The sequence below is a fragment of the Phocoena sinus genome, chromosome 5 (assembly GCF_008692025.1).
Source record: "Phocoena sinus isolate mPhoSin1 chromosome 5, mPhoSin1.pri, whole genome shotgun sequence".
Taxonomy (NCBI): Eukaryota; Metazoa; Chordata; class Mammalia; order Artiodactyla; family Phocoenidae; genus Phocoena; species Phocoena sinus.
In genome coordinates, this window is record NC_045767.1 from 102,307,328 (window position 1) to 102,325,463 (window position 18,136).

The window sequence follows — 18,136 nt, forward strand, 5'->3', positions numbered from 1 at the left end:
GTAAATGAGTAGAGTAGCCCCAGGATAAGAATCCACAATGAATAAAGAAACATAGTTACAGAATTAGAAACTCTACCAAGGAAAACTGATTTGCCTATTCTTTACTGCCATTATAGGAATACTACTGCATTTTAACATAAAATTTAGTATTTTTTCTATTCCAAAATATTTTATTTAAAAATATACGCTTTTGTTTTTGAATTTTATTTTTGTATACAGCAGGTTCTTATTAGTCATCCATTTTTTTGTTGTTGTTTTTTTTTTACGTACGCGGGCCTCTCACTGCCGTGGCCCTCCTGCCGCGGAGCACAGGCTCCAGACGCACAGGCCCAGTGGCCACGGCCCACGGGCCCAGCCGCTCCGCGGCACGCGGGACCCTCCCAGACTGGGGCACGAACCTGCGTCCACCGCATCGGCAGGCAGACTCCCAACCACTGCACCACCAGGGAAGCCCTAGTCATCCATTTTATACATATTAGTGTATACATGTCAATCCCAATCTCCCAATTCATCACACTCACACACACACACACACACACACCACTTTCCCCCCTTGGTGTCCATACGTTTGTTCTCTGTGCCTCTATTTCTGCCCTACAAACCAGTTCATCTGTATCATTTTTCTGGGCTCCACATATATGCGTTAATATACGATATTTGTTTTTCTCTTTCTGACTTACTTCACTCTGTATGACAGTCTCTAGATCCATCCACGTCTCTACAAATGACCCAATTTCCTTCCTTTTTTTTTGCAGTACACGGGCCTCTCACTGCTGTGGCCTCTCCCGTTGCGGAGCACAGGCTCCGGATGCGCAGGCTCAGCAGCCATGGCTCACGGGCCTAGCTGCTCCGCGGCATGTGGGATCTTCCCGGACCAGAGCACGAACCAGTGTCCCCTGCATCGGCCAGCGGACTCTCAACCACTGCGCCACCAGGGAAGCCCAATTGCCTTCCTTTTTATGGCTGAGTAATATTCCATTGTATATATGTACCACATCTTTATCCATTCATCTGTCGATGGGCATTTAGGTTGCTTCCATGTCCTGGCTATTGTAAATAGTGCAATGAACATTGGGGTGCATGTCTTTTTGAATTATGGTTTTCTCTGGGTATATGTCCAGTAGTAGGACTGCTGGGTCATACGGTAATTCTATTTTTAGTTTTTTAGGGAACCTCCATACTGTTCTCCATAATGGCTGTATCATTTTACATTCCCACCACAAGTGAAAGAGGGTATGGTTCTTTGGGGTCTTTTGTGTCTCCATACAAATTTTAAGATTTTTTGTTTTAGTTCTGTAAAAAATTTGACAGGGATTGCATTGAATTTGTAGATTGCTTTGGGTAGTATAGTCATTTTCACAATGTTTATTCTTCCAATCCAAGAACATGGTATATCTCTCCATCTGTTTATATCATCTTTAATTTCTTTCATCAGTGTCTTACAGTTTTCTGCATACAGTTGTTTCATCTCCCTAGGTAGGTTTATTCCTAGGTATTTTATTCTTTTTGTTGCAATGGTAAATGGGAGTGTTTCCTTAATTTCTCTTTCAGATTTTTCATCATTAGTGTAAAAATATACACTTTTTAAATTACGAGTTTCTACTTTTTTTCTCTCCTAGCACTGATCTCTCTGAAAATCTTAGAACATGACATAAAGATTTTGGATCAATGCAATTTTTCAATTAGGTATAAACTGCTCTGCTAATCTAGTAATTACTGCCCCTTCTACCTACCTAGATTCCATACGCTTAGCACATTATATAAGTAAATGTTCATGTACCAGTTTTTTTTTTTTTTTTTTTTTTTTTTTGCCGTACGTGGGCCTCTCACTGTTGTGGCCTCTCCCGTTGCAGAGCACAGGCTCCAGATGTGCGGGCTCAGCGGCCATGGCTCATGGGCCCAGCTGCTCCACGGCATGTGGGATCTTCCCTGACCAGAGCACAAACCCGTGTCCCCTGCATCGGCAGGCAGACTCTCAGCCACTGCGCCACCAGGGAAGCCCCATGTACCACTTTTATACACAGATGTTAACAGAAAAAAAAAAGTAGCAAATATTATTGTAAATCCATTTCTATTCTAAATTTCATGATTACATAAATTATTAAAAGACCCCCTTTGTAAAGAATAATAGAACTTTTTAAAGGATACTGAGACATAGTTCAATGAGCACTGGCTTAGAACCAAGGATTTTGGCTGTGGACGGTGTAAAAGTCATTTTAAAAATTTGTACAATAGGAATAACAGTACCCCGAAGTAGTGGTAGGGGTTCTTTTGGCTGGGGTAATGCAGAATAAGAACATGGATGGGAAGGTTAAATAAAATAGTCAATACAAAGGTTATTAAAACATCTCCTTAATTCAATTAATTCTTTTGAAAATCTGCAGTGTGCTAGGAACAAGTAGTTACACAGATGATGCAGATGAATGAGACAAAACCCTTGTCCTCAAGTTGTTCTTAGAGTAATAATTTCTAAGGTATCTGTGGTGGGGACAGAATGCTGAGGGGGTGGGGCAGTGATTGGGTAAGGAACAGAATCACCTGAGGATGAAAGGTTATTTCTAATTAATAATTTGCTCACAAGATTCTAACATATCCCACACATCCCATTAAGAATCATCTCTTATGAAACAGACTTGCAGACTTCAAAAACAAAATTATGGTTACCAAAGGGGAAAAGTGGGGGGAGGGATAAATTAGGAGTTTGGGATTAACATATACTCACTACTATATGTAAAACAGATAATCACTGAGGATCTAATGCACAGCACAGGGAACTCTACTCAATATTCTGTAATAACCTATATGGGAAAAGAATCTGAAAAAGAATGGATATATGTATATATATAACTGAATCACTTTGTTGTACACCTGAAACTAACACAACATTGTAAATCAACTATAATATAAAATGAAAATTAAATTAAAAAAAAGAAAGAGAATCTCATGTCATATAGATTACAACCATTAGGTTGAAACTATTTCAATTATACTCACAAACTAAAAAGTCCCTCTTTAGTAACATGATGTGTTTTTAAAGTTTATTTGAGCATTTTCACATATAATATCCTATCTCTTAAAATGCTGTTAGGGCATTTCATAGATGCAAATTACTTGTGACAATTATACCACCAAAAACATCTTGGAATCTGTCATTCTTTTTTTCATCTTCACTGTCATTGAAATTCATTTTATCATCTTTTTTTTTTTTTTTTTGCGGTACGCGGGCCTTTCGCTGTTGTGGCCTCTCCCGTTGTGGAGCACAGGCTCTGGACGCGCAGGCTCAGCGGCCATGGCTCACCGACCCAGCCACTCCGTGGCCTGTGAGATCCTTCTGGACCAGGGCACAAACCCGTGTCCCCTGCATCGGCAGGCAGACTCTCAACCACTGCACCACCAGGGAAGCCCTATTTTATCATCTTTTATCTCAACTACTTCACCAGTTTCTTAACTGGTCTTTCTTCTAATAGTCATCACCCCAACCAGTCAGAAAGAATGGTCTACCTAAAACAGACATCTCTGATTAATATTCTTACGGTCACTCCTTCTGTGCTTCCTGACCTGGTATCTTCCTTGGTCATGTTGAATTACCTCACACAGTTCCCCATATTAACTGCAAGAAGATGTCTCTTCTCTCCTGGACTTTGAACACATTGCCTCCTTTGTTCAGAAGATCCTACTCTGCTAGTCCCATTTCATTTGGCTAACTCTTGCCCATCCTTTTCATCCCATTTAAGACTTTTCTTCCTCCTGAAAGTCTCATTTGTCTACTAAAAGATGGGTAATGCATTATTCTTTTGGCGTCTGTAGTATCTTGTGCCTCCTTTTCATAGAATTTACCAGAGTGGTTAAAACTTCTCATTTACTTGTCTATCAAACTTACTATATTATAAGCAACTAAATAATAGGAACTAGGTCTTTTTATTGTTATAATTAATGAATTCTCAATGGCCATATGTAATTGAAGCTCAATAAAAATTTAGGGAATGAAAGAAGTGAACCCATCCAAGGTAGGATGAGGCCTTGAGTCCCTGTCTAATTGTGGATCCTGAGTGGTTTCCATTGTGCTCTACTGTACCCCTATATGACGATTTTGGTCTCCACACTCTGTAGCTCTTTGTCTTCGCCCATTGCCTAGAACCCCTTGGTCTGAGGAAGCTAGGGTGTTTGCCACAATATTATAAATTAACTCATTGCAAGTCAAATTTTTGCTTTGTTGCTAAGCCTTCTATTCATGGCGGAGCTACTCATTACTTAAGAACTTCTCTGTGAGTGTATGTGCAAGAATTCTGGCTAGGAATAAACTTTTCTTTGTGATTAAATAGGATTCACAAGGCGATGGAACAGGGAACATGAGCAAGCCTACTTCAGAAAAAGAAGTGGTGACAGATTGCTGTACCATGATGACAGCATTCTGGTGTATATGTCATGAAACGAAGTCACCAAAAATGCTTTCTGCTGGACTTAGTCCAAAATAACAAACATCTTAGATAAGACATTTTCATTAAAAGTGCCTGAAGCATAGCTATTTTATCCCTCTCTTCTTTCAGAGGAACATGAAAAGAATCCAGTTTTCAAAAAGCACATAAAGATGGAAATCAGATCCTCCCTGGAATTAGAAACTGTGGGGAATTTCTTTCGGTTATCAATTAAAAGCATTTTTCATAAGCAACAAATTCCATTCTTTCACAAGATATTGTGGGCCAATATTCCACAAATGACCCTGTGAGTCCCAGATTAAACCTGTAGCAAGTTATAGAAGTGGTTTTATCATTCTTACGACTGTCTTGCCATTCAAAAGAGACATAATAATTTTATTACAGCATATACTCTGTGAAAGACCATAAACTTTTTAATAGACTTATAAAAAGGGAGTGTAACCTTTTCAATATTCTGTCTCATCGTTGCATGAATCCATTCTGCCCTCTCCTCACATGTAATGGATGCCCCAGGGCCTAAGCAATGGTTCCACACTTGGGAAGAAAATGTTCACAACAAGCCTTTTCCCTGAATCTGAAGGTTACCAGGATTTAGCACTCAAGAACACTTCCTGGCTTCTCTTTTTTCTGATTCTGCAGCTCCTCAAATATCCAGTCCATAAATTTTTGATCTTAGGACAGTTCTGATGACATGTTGATTTCATCTCTATAGTTTTAAGTTAAAAGTCAAAATAAACATCTTTCAGGTTTAATAACTGTTTGTTTTCACATGACCACACATTCATTTTCAGCATCATTAAGGATTGTAATTTCTTATTATTTCCCTTCTATCCTAGAATGTGAAATTTCTCAATTTACCTCCTAACCTTGATAGCATAACCAACTCTAAGCATGACTTCTGAAACAAGATGGTTGATTAACTTGACCCTATGATCAGCCCCTGCATAGCAAAGAAATTAGGCCTTTTTATGTGTTTTTGCTGTTCATTTGTTTGTTTCACTTTTATGTTGCAATAAACAACAGATAAAGAAACAAAAATCTTTGGAGACAAATACCGCAGAGAAAAATGGGTAGTGCAAAAGAAGTAAGTCCTTAACTAGGAGAAACAAAATGGAAGCAAGATATGAGGAAATTTGGACCCGTCATTCTCATGAAGTCTGATCTTCATGCAAAACAATGCCGTCATAAAGCTATAGAGCCGCCTGCCAACTGAAGCCTTGAAAGTTTCATAGCACAAGAAAAGAGCTAGCTACTTGAAAAGTAGACACTGGTATTAATTTCTGTTTCTTGAAGAAATGCCATTTTAACTTGCCTAGAATCACAGAAATCTTTTTCACATTTTCAATAAATTTTAAAAATCGTAATGAAAATTGGAAGCATAGTGCTTGATATTTACCTGTCCCTTCTCCTTATATCCCCTACCTAAAAAAAGAAGAACCTTTATAAATGAAAGGGTCTTTCTATACAAATAAAAATTTACCTCAAGGAAATAACCTGAGATTTTCTAAGAAGCAATTAAGTCTTTTGGCTATGTCTATGACTGATAGCTAACTCTAACAGTCAATTACACATATTTTGGTAACTCCCTCATCCAAAACGTTCTGTATCAGGCTAGCATTTTTTTAAATATTAAGAATTAAACTTGGAGGTAAAAGCTCTAAAAATCTCATAAAGCCCATGAGCTATATCCCTAGGAAGATATACACACATAATTATAGGCATATAATTTCAGTATGTTTTTTACCAGCCCTCAGAGTCTCATCCAAGTAACCTCTAGGGTAAATGAATGACAGAATAAGAAAGCTTAGTGCTAGATCATGAGCTCAGCAGGGTAGGGAAGTGTTTCCCTCATTTGTGCATCTTTAACTCTGGAACAGTGCTCAACATAGCACACGAAAAAAATAAGAATTTGTTATGTTGAACTGTGCATGATGGGCATGTGTGTATTGGGGGATTTTTTAAAAAGGAGAATGTACTTTTTAAAAGTTCATCACACAGTTAAACCTTATTGAATCTGGTAAAGATGGGACAGAAAAATATTTTAAGTAGCAAACCAGAGCAGATTTAGAAACTTGAACAGGGCTACCCACCAAATAAGCATTACTGCTGGGAATAGAACAGAGGTGGCCTTTAAATTACAGTATTTATATATAATAACATATGGGCCTTTCAGAAAATATCACCACCTCTGCAGAGCAGTATCAGTTTCTTTATCAATAAAGGTTCTATATTGAAAACACTCATAATGATACAAGGGTGGGCAGGAATGCCTTAGAGCTACACTTGAACTTATATACACAGTACTTTAGAGGAGATTCTTTTAGGACAGACAAAAAATTGTGGAGAGGGAACAGTCTAGTTTGATTATTTTAGCAACATTGCAGGTAGACAAACAAGGCAGGAATGCAAATTACCAAGTAAGTTATGTTTCCTAGAGATTAGCCATTTTTATGACTTCTACATATCTCAAGGCAAAGCTGTCCAACAGAGATTCTCTCTTCTGACCGACCTTTCTTTCCTCCTCTTTAGTCTTCCTCTTACTATAAAATTTGGTAAGTTTTCATTGACAGAAAACCTTACAAGTTCCGATATTGACTTCTTTGCTTATCTCTTAGGAGCGGCTCTGACAGGGGAAAGCATTACTTGTTTTCTTTTTTTTTCTCTCACAGTTTGTGGATTATACTACTTTGTGGCACCTTAGACAGGTGCCACAATGAGTAATCTCTTTCCTTCCAGGATGAAAATATTAAGAAAATAAAACACGCTCTCACAAATACCTGCTCCCTTGAGTTAAGCGAGTGGATCTCATAATAACTAGAAGTCATCTAGGAAAAAAAAAAAATCATAGATTTGGGAGAACCTGACAGGACATTATAACTCTTGCTTTCAGAGATCACCAGCTGTGGAATGTTCTAAAAAAACAATTTCTGTTCCCTTCCCACGTTTTTAAAATAATTCTCCTTCAGTGCTCTATTCAAGAGATTAACAATATTCACTTCCTAAAGGGCTCAACGTAATATATGAAAAGAAAAACCTGATCATAGGCTCTACCAGTCAGCAAAACAGGTATCTCCTGAGAATGAAATATTCAACTACTCCAGTTTTGACATTTGAGAACCATAGGTGTTCTGTGAAATCTGAACATCCCAATGATTTGAAATCAAGGTTTTTCTTCAGTAGAACAATTTGCTAAAATTAAAGACAAATGAATTCATGTTTGAGCAAAGTTTTGTTCTTCTTGTAAGTCATGTAGGGAGAGGAGCCACTAAAAGCAGGTGGCTAAATCTATCTACAACAAACATTTTGACAAGCTCCCAACAACGTGGCATCAAAACAATCCCAATGTGATTCAGAAGATATTTTCACTTTAACAGTTGAGGTACTGGGCATATGAACTGTAATGTAAGTTATATTTTTCCTTAGAAGGCAGTTAGTAAACTGCTCACATTTTGCTGCTGAAAAGGATACATCAGTACAAACAGATGGAAATTTAGAATTCCACAAACGGCAGATATTAGGAATTAGAGACATCGATTTAACTTTAAGCAAGCAAATGAGAATCAAAAAATACAAATTTCTCTTTCTATAATTAAACACATAATTGGAGTGCATCAAATTCATATCCATTGTAGTTCATGTTTCTTTCTACTTATTTCTAAATTTATATACATTCTGAGTATAATAAACCTACTTAGAGTTCAACTCCGCACTAAAAGGGTCTTCTGTGACAGATAGATGGCACTAAACTATTTCTCAAATTAAGCCTGCCAGGGAGTCGTACTAGCTTTTTCTCAGCATGATACATGCTGCAATAATAAGAAATCATAAGACTCAAAGAGGTAGTCCGTGTGTCAGAACAGATGGAGAGAACAGCTGAGAGAGGGATTCAGCCAATTTATTAACTCTCTGTGAGTAGAATAAATCATATTTGAAAGAATTCAGAGGAACACTTAGTCTGAAAAAGGAATTTAAATGATGGCAATTTTAGAATGGAGAGAGTAGAATAATGTTTCACCTTAAAACATCACTCAGTAACCTCTTAGTCTTTCCAACCCCTAACAGCAAAAGGTCACCAGTAACCAGCACCCCAATTATAGACCAGGCTAGTGATGAACACTTGGGAAACATTTAGACTGATTGTCAAATTTAAAACACTTAATGAATACTATAACATACTGTGGAAATGAAATCCATGATATTAAATATTTGAGGTACTGTTGTTAATTATTCTTTTCCTTGTTCTGAAATGGGATAGCTTGTCCTATTTGTGAAAATATTTAAGAGAACTTATAATTTTTGATACTCTTAAAATGCTAGACATAATCTGAGAAATGATTTTTGAGAACAATTTCCTTTATACAAGCTTCATATAGGACTTTTGGGAAAACTCAATTTATGTGCTTTATCACATATAGTGATATATCTAGTTGTAAATATGAAAAGAAAAAACCCTTTATAAGTTTTCCAAATTTTAATCCAAGGGAAAAAAGCATGATTGAAATGATCTAAAGAAAAGTAAATGGAGTTTTTTTTTTTTTCTTACTAAAAGTGAGTGTACTTAACATCAAGAAGCATCTTATAGTACTAGTACGAACTAGTAATATGATCCCTAGTAAAATCCCAGGTCATACTCAGAGACATAGCACCATGCAGTCTTTCTGGCTTTAATGAAAAGCAATGGAGGCTTTTTACCCATTAAATGTTAAGAGAAACTAGTTTTCTTATTATTTTGGTGAGATAGACTTTTTCTTCCCCAATAAAACTTTTAGATTACGCAAAAAAAAAATCTTAAATAATGTAAATGTTGCAGGTTATGTTTTTAATATTTAAAAGGTCTTTTTTTTACAGTTGGAGAATTTCTATTAAGTTTTATATAATAAACTTCATTTCCAAACTGGCTTCCTTCTCAGGCTCACTAAAGGCAAACAAAAATAACATCTATTAGCCCTTTAAGCATGTGTCTAAATCCCCTGGGGGAAATCAGGAAACAAAAACAGAAGTTTCTGAATTTCAGATTGATTACTTATTCAGAAGCTATCTTGAGGACATGGCCTAACCTTTTGATATTACTCACCAAAGGGAAATGTCAATTACAAAGACTTTAATCCCCTTTCCTCTCAATGGGAGAGATATAGCCTATACAGAGAGTTGTTTTCTTTTATAACTCATTTAAATCATTTCTTCTAGATACTTCATGTTTAATGGTGTTAGACTCACTGACTTAATAAAGAGATTATAAAATATTTGAAGCAAACACATATACCTTTTATTCAGTGGTTTATCACAAAAACATAAAACTACTGAGGGACTGATTGAGCATTAGATGCATCAAGTTCATATTCATGAAGGCTTATATTTTTTCTCATTCTTAAATTTATATTCATTCTGAGTATAGCAGAATGTATTTAATACATTTATAATTTAATATATTTATAAGCCTATTCTTTACCACATTGTTTTAGGAACTAATGGATTTAAGAGAATTCAGTAGAAGATAATTGGTTAAACCATAGTTAGTGAAGATAAAGATAATACAAACAATAACTAATGAAGTAGGTAACAGAGCAAGTTAGCAAATGATAATCATAATCAAATAATATTAGCTTTCACTATAAAAAATATAATCAGGAGAATTAGAAGTAGAAAATGAGAATAATTTCCCACCATCACCCTCAATCACTTGAATTTTGTTTGAAGGCCCCAGATAGTCAATACTTATAGATGAATCCTTAGACTACATATGAAGTCTTAGTATGCCAACTTCAGGATTCTTTGATTATTCAATAATAATCTATGTATTTCAGTTACTAAAACGTGGTCAGGACAATGATTTATATTCAAAGCTGACTAGTTTTTAAAAATATCATAGCTAGAGATAGATTATCATAGTTTGTTAAATATAATTCAAAGCTATTGATGCAATCTGGTTAAGGATTAGGAAACAGTCATTGCAATTTATAACTGATTAACGTTAAGAGGGACAATTATTACAGATTCTTCTTACGTTCAGAATCCTATATACTAAACAGGTTAAATTGTCAAGTAAGATAGATAAACCACATTTGGAGGAATTTATGTCCAGAGATAATAAGTGATAAAATTCCTAATCAATAAAAATTTCCATTGGCTATTAACTGAATAAATATATTCAAGAGAATTAGAAGATCAGTAAAAGCAGGAACCTTGTTTTTTGTTTTAAATTCACTGCTGAATCACCAGCACCTAGGTCAGTGTGGGACACACAGTTTGGGTTTAATAAAATATTTACAGAGTGAAAAATACCAAACTGTTAATAAATAATCAAAACATATGTGACTAGCTCTGTAGGAGCTGGATAAAGAAAAAGGGCTAAGGAGAGAAGGAAAGACAAAGAAGGAAGAAATAACAAAGAGGTGAGTAAGAAGAAAGAATGACAGAGGTCTTTTTTGGTGTGTTTTACCTACTTGGCAGCAGAAGAGTAGAATGAAAGCAACCTAAAGGAAAACATATCGCTGAATCCCTCATTCCCCCATGCACATGTTGTCCAGCATTGGCTGCACAGGTCATCATCAACAGCATAACAAACAACTGAAAAAGTGACACCAACATACAAAAGGAGAACTACACACATTCAATTGCAAACCCAATGAGAAATGCTCTCATGACCAGACTATCGGGTTGGCATAGTACTTGTGATTTCTACAAGATACTTGAGGAAATGAAATATTAGGACTTTCTAAGGGGATAATGTTTACTTCACTATTACCCAGTGTGGCCCCTGAGCACCTACCTCTTCCAACCTCCAGTCTTCTCCTCTCCAGATTAAGTGAGCCTAAACATCGGTTACTTTAATTTTACTTAGGGGTTTTAGAGCTGCAAATGAGGAAAGAATGAATAGATGAGTGCCTGCCTTGGGCCTCTTTCCCCACAGATACAGTCCTCAACTTTCCTTTATTTGCTCTGTACCTCAGAGGCTGGCCCCTGCAGGCTGCATTTCCAAGGCTCACCTATCGGCTGGTTTAGGGCTGGTCTCAGCCAAGAGAAAGGAGACACCACTAGAAGATGGGGGCAGTGGGGAGAAGCCAGGTCATTTCTCCCCATTTCTCTTGCCAGACACACCTGCATCTCCTCTGTGTCTATTACTCAGCTCCCACTGGACAGGCCATCACTACCCACCCCTGAGCTCCAATAAACCATCTTCTCTCTCTAGGCTTCCTACTGTCGCTAATCTCTGGGTTGTTCCAGGAGAATTTGCTCTTGACTTTTGCATTGCAATCAGAAAACATTCTTAGCTTTGCCACTCTTTAAATGCCTTCTAGGGTGGTATCTGCCCAGACCTCAGACTTTAGACTACATGTCTCTCCTGAACTGGTCTTATCTGCCTGCCCTGTGTAATTTGTCCACATCTCACAGAGCCAGCCCTCACTCAGGATTGCTCAGACCAAGCTCTGGAACCTTTGCTACTTTGACCACAGGCTTCTGATTCTCTTCTCAATGCTTTCTGATCCCACGCCTAGCCCTATTCTACTCTCCTCATCATGGCTTATGAACCTGTGTCCCTGTCACTGTTCACAGTTATAAAGCTTATATTCTGAATGTTGATATTGGCTGAACTGCAGCATGAAACCATTCTGCAATGATCTTTAAGTTCTCATTTAAGATTTACCTTGAACATATTTCCAGACATACACAACAGTAAAATTTACATATCTATGTCACAAGAAAATTGAAAATAGTGCATATTTCCTGGATGGTTGGTCACCCCTTCCACGTGCTCACTTTGGTAATGACCAATAAGATACAAAGGCAGACAAAAAGATAACTAAAATAATGTCAGAGAGTAACTCTGCTCAAAGGGTATGAAATCTATGATGGGCTTGCAATAAAAGAGCTTATAATAGTTTAACTTGTTCCTATAAATTATTTCACTGTCAGCAAAAAATAACATAATCCTTAAAGCAATGAAATAGTATATATTAATAACAATAAAACATTTAAGGCTCTACTAATTACCTTATGTTTTAAACAGACAGTAAATGTGTAACAGTACTGACTATTCTCAGCTTACATTTTCTAAGTGCTTATTTCAATTGAACTTCAGCACTAATACATGTAAGTGTTATTCTGTTTCCCAGGTTATTCTCTCACTGCGGAACTAAGGACCAGATTGTTTAACTCGAGGTCTATATGGGTAGATTAAATTCCCACCCAGCCTTGTCCCAATTCCCAAATTAATCTTGAATTGGGTAAGAAATAATAAACTCAGCACTGGCCTTGCTTCCCTAATCGCACTCCACCCACACTGACTGGGTTAGTCATACCATTTCCCCTTGGTCTCTATGTGGATGGCATATGTAATTGTATTCCTAACAGAACATTCCCAGCCTCTCCCTCCAGTTCATCCTCAGCTGTGGCCCATGTTCCAAGCCTCTCTTCTAGCATTCTTCCTGTGACTTTGACTCAGTCACCATACAGAAGGTCCTAAGTTGCCTGCCACCCCTCCTCTGCACTCTCAAATATTATACCTGGGGCTTGCCAACTGGAGGACAGAATTCTCAGATACCAGCTGCCTGACTGGTTCAACCTGCCCCTTTGTCCAGATTCCCAGAGTAATGTTTTGATCATTTAGGACTGGATCTGGGCCTCTCTGAGACAGAGCCTTCCAACAGTGGACCTGATCACTACTGGCTGTGAGCCAGGACCCCAGCACCAGTCCCACCTTAGACAATGGTTCCAGTGTCAGGTCTGGAGCCTTCCTTCTTATCATGAATTGAGAAATAAAGATATGTCCTTCTTTAACCCTGTAGGTTCTCAGTTGGCTTCCTTATGATGATTACTTTGAGTTTTGTTATCTTTGGTTTGGTGACTGAGCACATCTCGTCCCCCTTCTCTCTCCCTCCCTCCCCATAGCCCTCTCCCACCCCTAGCAATGCAGAACAACTACAGAAGCTCTTAGTAAGGCTTCTGTACTCAGGAGCTTTCATAGAGTGCTCAGGAGTTTTTGAAAAACATAAAACTATGTTTTAAAAAGTGGTCACATTTCATATTCTCCTTAAGTTCCTGTTTTATATTCCCTGAGACGTAGTTAATCAACTCCTTAGCTTGCAGGTCACAAAAGTCCTCCTAAAGTGTGTTCATACCCCTACTCTCAGGGTTTGCAGGGTGAGGGCCACCCTGTATCCTAGCAGGGTCTCTAAACTCAAGAATCTGGTAAGAAACAAGGCAACTGATCCTCACTGCTTCTGTATTTCCCTCCAACAGAGCACAGAGAATATGTTCAAGTTTATTCTCTCAAATAGTCCTGACTATACCCTAGTTTATTAAGGATAAATTATAATGAGGATTTGTGAACAATGTAATTTGTCTTTATTTTGGTTTAAATTAATGGCACTGGATTCTTTTATACTTGGCAAGGTAGTGGTGGGTATACATCAGACAAAAAAGAACGAACATCTTAAAACCTTGCAGAAACTACATAAATTTTAGTGAGTTTTAAACATATAGAGTATTTCTATAGTTTCTTGGCCAGCTGGTCTTTTTTCACCAAATATATCTATCTTTCTTAACATCAAAGAGTAGTAAAGGCTTGCATGTAAAAGTCATAAAAGTAATAGTAATGATTATGAGAATAGTAATTTATGATTTCTACTGGCTGTATGAAGTACTTCTACTGTATGAAGTACTTTATGTACATTACCTCTTTAAATTCTTAGAACACTATGCACTATGTATGATTGTTTCCTATTCTTAGTTAAGAAAACTGAGTGAGGAAAGGTTAAGAAACGTGACCCAGGTCAGCTAGTAAGTGGCAGAACAGAAATTTTAACCTAACCCATCTTTCCATATCTGCAGCATTGCATACAGCTCAATAAATTGCATTTGTGTATGCTATTGTACTCCCCTTGACGAATACTGAAACAGAATTAGAATACCTCCCAATTGTTTTATGAAAAAGCATTGACATGAAATGTGGCCTTTGTGTTCAGGGTACATACTTCTGTTGCTCTGAACATTATCTGAATAAGAACTTGCTAATAATTTGAGCAGTTCTAACTTCAAAATTGATGTAATATTACACAAATAGATGAATATTAACATTGACATTCAAATTTTGACATTTTCAACTTCATTTTTCCATGAATAATTTTCTGTCTTACAGTTACGACAGCATTCATATGCTCTCCTCTTTTCATTTTGGTACTTTGGAACTTTTGGAAACGTGATAAGATAGCTTGTAGTATGGTTAACAGATTAGTACACATAGTATTTCTCTATTCTTTATTTTTCCTGAAGATATCACATTCTCTTGCAGTTTTTCCTTTATCACTCTCTACTTGACTCTATTTTCTTCCAAAGAAACTTATTTTGACAATATTGAAATGGCTGAGAAAAAGGTTCTAGCTATGTAACGTACCCTAAATTTTATCTTTCTATTCTTCAAAGGAATTTTTCATAAAAGGTTAAAATTAAGTTAAAATCCATTGATAGGGCTTCCCTGGTGGCATGGTGGTTGGGAGTCCGCCTGCTGATGCAGGGGACGCGGGTTTGTGCCCTGGTCCGCGGAGCAGCTGGGCCCGTGAGCCATGGCTGCTGGGCCTGCGCGTTCGGAGCCTGTGCTCCGCAAAGGGAGAGGCCACAGTGGTGAGAGGCCCGTGTACCACAAAAAACAAACAAAAAAACCCATTGATACTACTCATTAATATATTGTTACAGATTCTAAGCAATATTTTTTTTTTTTGATTTTCATGTTTCTTTTATTTTTTTTTTTAACATCTTTATTGGGGTATAATTGCTTTACAATGGTGTGTTAGTTTCTGCTTTATAACAAAGTGAATCAGTTATACATATACATATGTTCCCATATCTCTTCCCTCTTGCATCTCCCTCCCTTCCACCCTCCCTATCCCACCCCTCCAGGCGGTCACAAAGCACCGAGCTGATATCCCTGTGCCATGAGGCTGCTTCCCACTAGCTATCTATCTACCTTACGTTTGTTAGTGTGTATATGTCCATGACTCTCTCTCGCCCTGTCACAGCTCACCCTTCCTCCTCCCCATATCCTCAAGTCCGTTCTCCAGTAGGTCTGTGTCTTTATTCCTGTCTTACCCCTAGGTTCTTCATGACATTTTTTTCCCCTTAAATTCCATATATATATATGTTAGCATACGGTATTTGTCTTTTTCTTTCTGACTTACTACACTCTGTATGACAGACTCTAGGTCTATCCACCTCATTACAAATAGCTCAATTTCGTTTCTTTTTGTGGCTGAGTAATATTCCATTGTATATATGTGCCACATCTTCTTTATCCATTCATCCGATGATGGGCACTTTGGTTGTTTCCATCTCTGGGCTATGGTAAATAGAGCTGCAATGAACATTTTGGTGCATGACTCTTTTTGAATTTTGGTTTTCTCAGGGTATATGCCCAGTAGTGGGATTGCTGGGTCATATGGTAGTTCTATTTGTAGATTTTTAAGCAACCTCCATACTGTTCTCCACAGTGGCTGTATCAATTTACATTCCCACCAGCAGTGCAAGAGTGTTCCCTTTTCTCCACACCCTCTCCAGCATTTATTGTTTCTAGATTTTTTGATGATGGCCATTCTGACTGGTGTGAGGTGATATCTCATTGTAGTTTTGATTTAAGCAATTGTTTTTTTACAGGCAATATGATTACAAGTGAATTACAAATGCAGACTTTATGACTCCAATTAAACTCTAGGTCACAATCCATTAAAAACAGTTTATACACATTACATTAGATGTATGGAAAAATACATAGGCCACATGATTTGAAATATCAAAATAAGTGAAGAGCAATAATTTCAAATAATTTATGTTTGTCTAAAATTTTTATCAGCATAACATCAAAAATCATCAGAGAAAAAATTCTTATGCTTAATATTTACATACATATACATATACATCATACTTTCTCTTACTTATTTCATTATTTCATTCTACCCCAGGAACCTCTTTGAAGTATTTCCTAAGAATGAGAGACTGGAAGAGATTCTAGTTTTTAGCTGTAAGAACATTAGTATTTTTAGTTTTAAGAGCATTAGAAGTAAACTCATAAATAATTAATTTGGGGGATTTTATTTTGTAACAATAAAATCAAGTGACTAAAAATTAATTTAAATCAAATTAAAAATTCAGCATTGCTGTAAAACTGCTTAAGAGAGCAGATCTTAAGAAAATATTATGAGAGACTGTTATACCTCAGTTTCCACACAGGAAGAGTCATTTATCACTGAAGTGTTTTCTCTGAAATTTTTGAATGTTTAAGAGCTGGGTTACTATGAAAAGTCGCTTTTTGAATATTACGTCTGTAAAGTATGATTCTACCTGATCCTCACTCCCATCTGTCAGCTCTCACTTCTCCAGTGGAGGGTGAAGGGATGAGAATTAATGTCACCCTTGAATTTAGCATCTCTAACATGGGCAAGCACACAATGAAGCAGAGGAAAAGAAGTCAAAACAATGCAAAAATTGTCCGGGCCAAGAATAACTTGGGGTATAAAGAAGTTCACAAGAAAACAAACAAACAAAAAGGGGGACAAGAGGACATCCATATTGGGAGGCCTACAGGACACACATGGGTAAAACAATAGCCCTGTGCCCTGAGCAGCCCTGGCTCCATACAGAGAAAAGGAGAAAGGCAGAGAGATAAGAAAGTGATTGAAGAGAAGACAGCAAATGGTTGAAAAATAATTTAAAAATTGAAAAGAGTTATGCTTCTGAGAAGATTCTTAAACTATATCTGGTTGGAAAATATGGAGATATAACTGACTCTGGTAAGAACCAACCTGAAATTTAGAACCAATCTGAAATAGTGTCCTTATTGGAATACCCGATTTTTCTCATCTGATTTATGCAAGGCTTCACAAAGGCACCAACGGCCTAGTAAAAGCTTTATAATCTAAATGTTGTTAGTACCACACTTTACTAAAGACAGGCAACTTATCGGAATAGAGGCAAAGAGACTTATTTACGTTTTCTGTTACTTAGCTTGCAACAGGAGAGGCTGATAATTAAACATAAAGGAGGAGACACCGGTGGTGTTAACAATTTAACAAAAACTAATGGAAGTGTTTGATGGACAGCCAAGGTTTGTTGGACTAAATCACCATCTCTCATAGGAAATCCTGAAAAAGAAACACAACTCAAAACACAGACTGAAGAAAATAACTTTTACTAGGGAAGGTAATAGCTTTGTGACTTAGGAATTTTATGAAGGTCCTTTGAGTATTCTTTTGGATTCTAATTCTCCTTCAGTTCACACCACGGAGCACCCAGTTACTATGATTTGTTTGTGGAAGGAAAATAAAATAAGCCAAAGACTTACCGCCTCCACTTCGGCAGGATCATACCACACATTGATGTATGGATGCTGTAAGGCATCGTCCACTGATATCCTCTTTGCTGGGTCAATCACTAGCATCTTTGACAACAAGTCCCTGGCTTGGCTGGCTGAAACGATGAATGAGAAAAAAAATAGTAATGTTTTGATTTTGGCAAGGAAATTTTTTGGAGGGAGAAAAAAATTTAAAAAACAAAGATTAATTAGCACCTTCCATCCAAATGTCAGGTAACTTCACCAAGTGATTAGGGAAATGCAAAATGAAACAATGAAAATATTTTTTTATCCATCAAATTTGCAAAAATAAGAGATGGCATAATATCCACTAACTCCAGGTCATTTCATTCATGTTGGT

The 18,136-nt window shown here is 37.1% G+C and overlaps 1 protein-coding gene across 5 annotated transcripts in view; it reads right to left on the reverse strand.

The window, feature by feature from the left end:
- MAPK10 (mitogen-activated protein kinase 10) overlaps positions 1–18,136 on the reverse strand; it is a 619,297-nt gene that overhangs the window by 27,508 nt on the left and 573,653 nt on the right. For all 5 annotated transcript variants that reach the window (XM_032633624.1, XM_032633626.1, XM_032633622.1 and 2 more), the window contains one exon: positions 17,767–17,891. In XM_032633624.1, the coding sequence (XP_032489515.1) occupies positions 17,767–17,891 (125 nt within the window). The remainder of the gene's footprint in view (positions 1–17,766; positions 17,892–18,136) is intronic.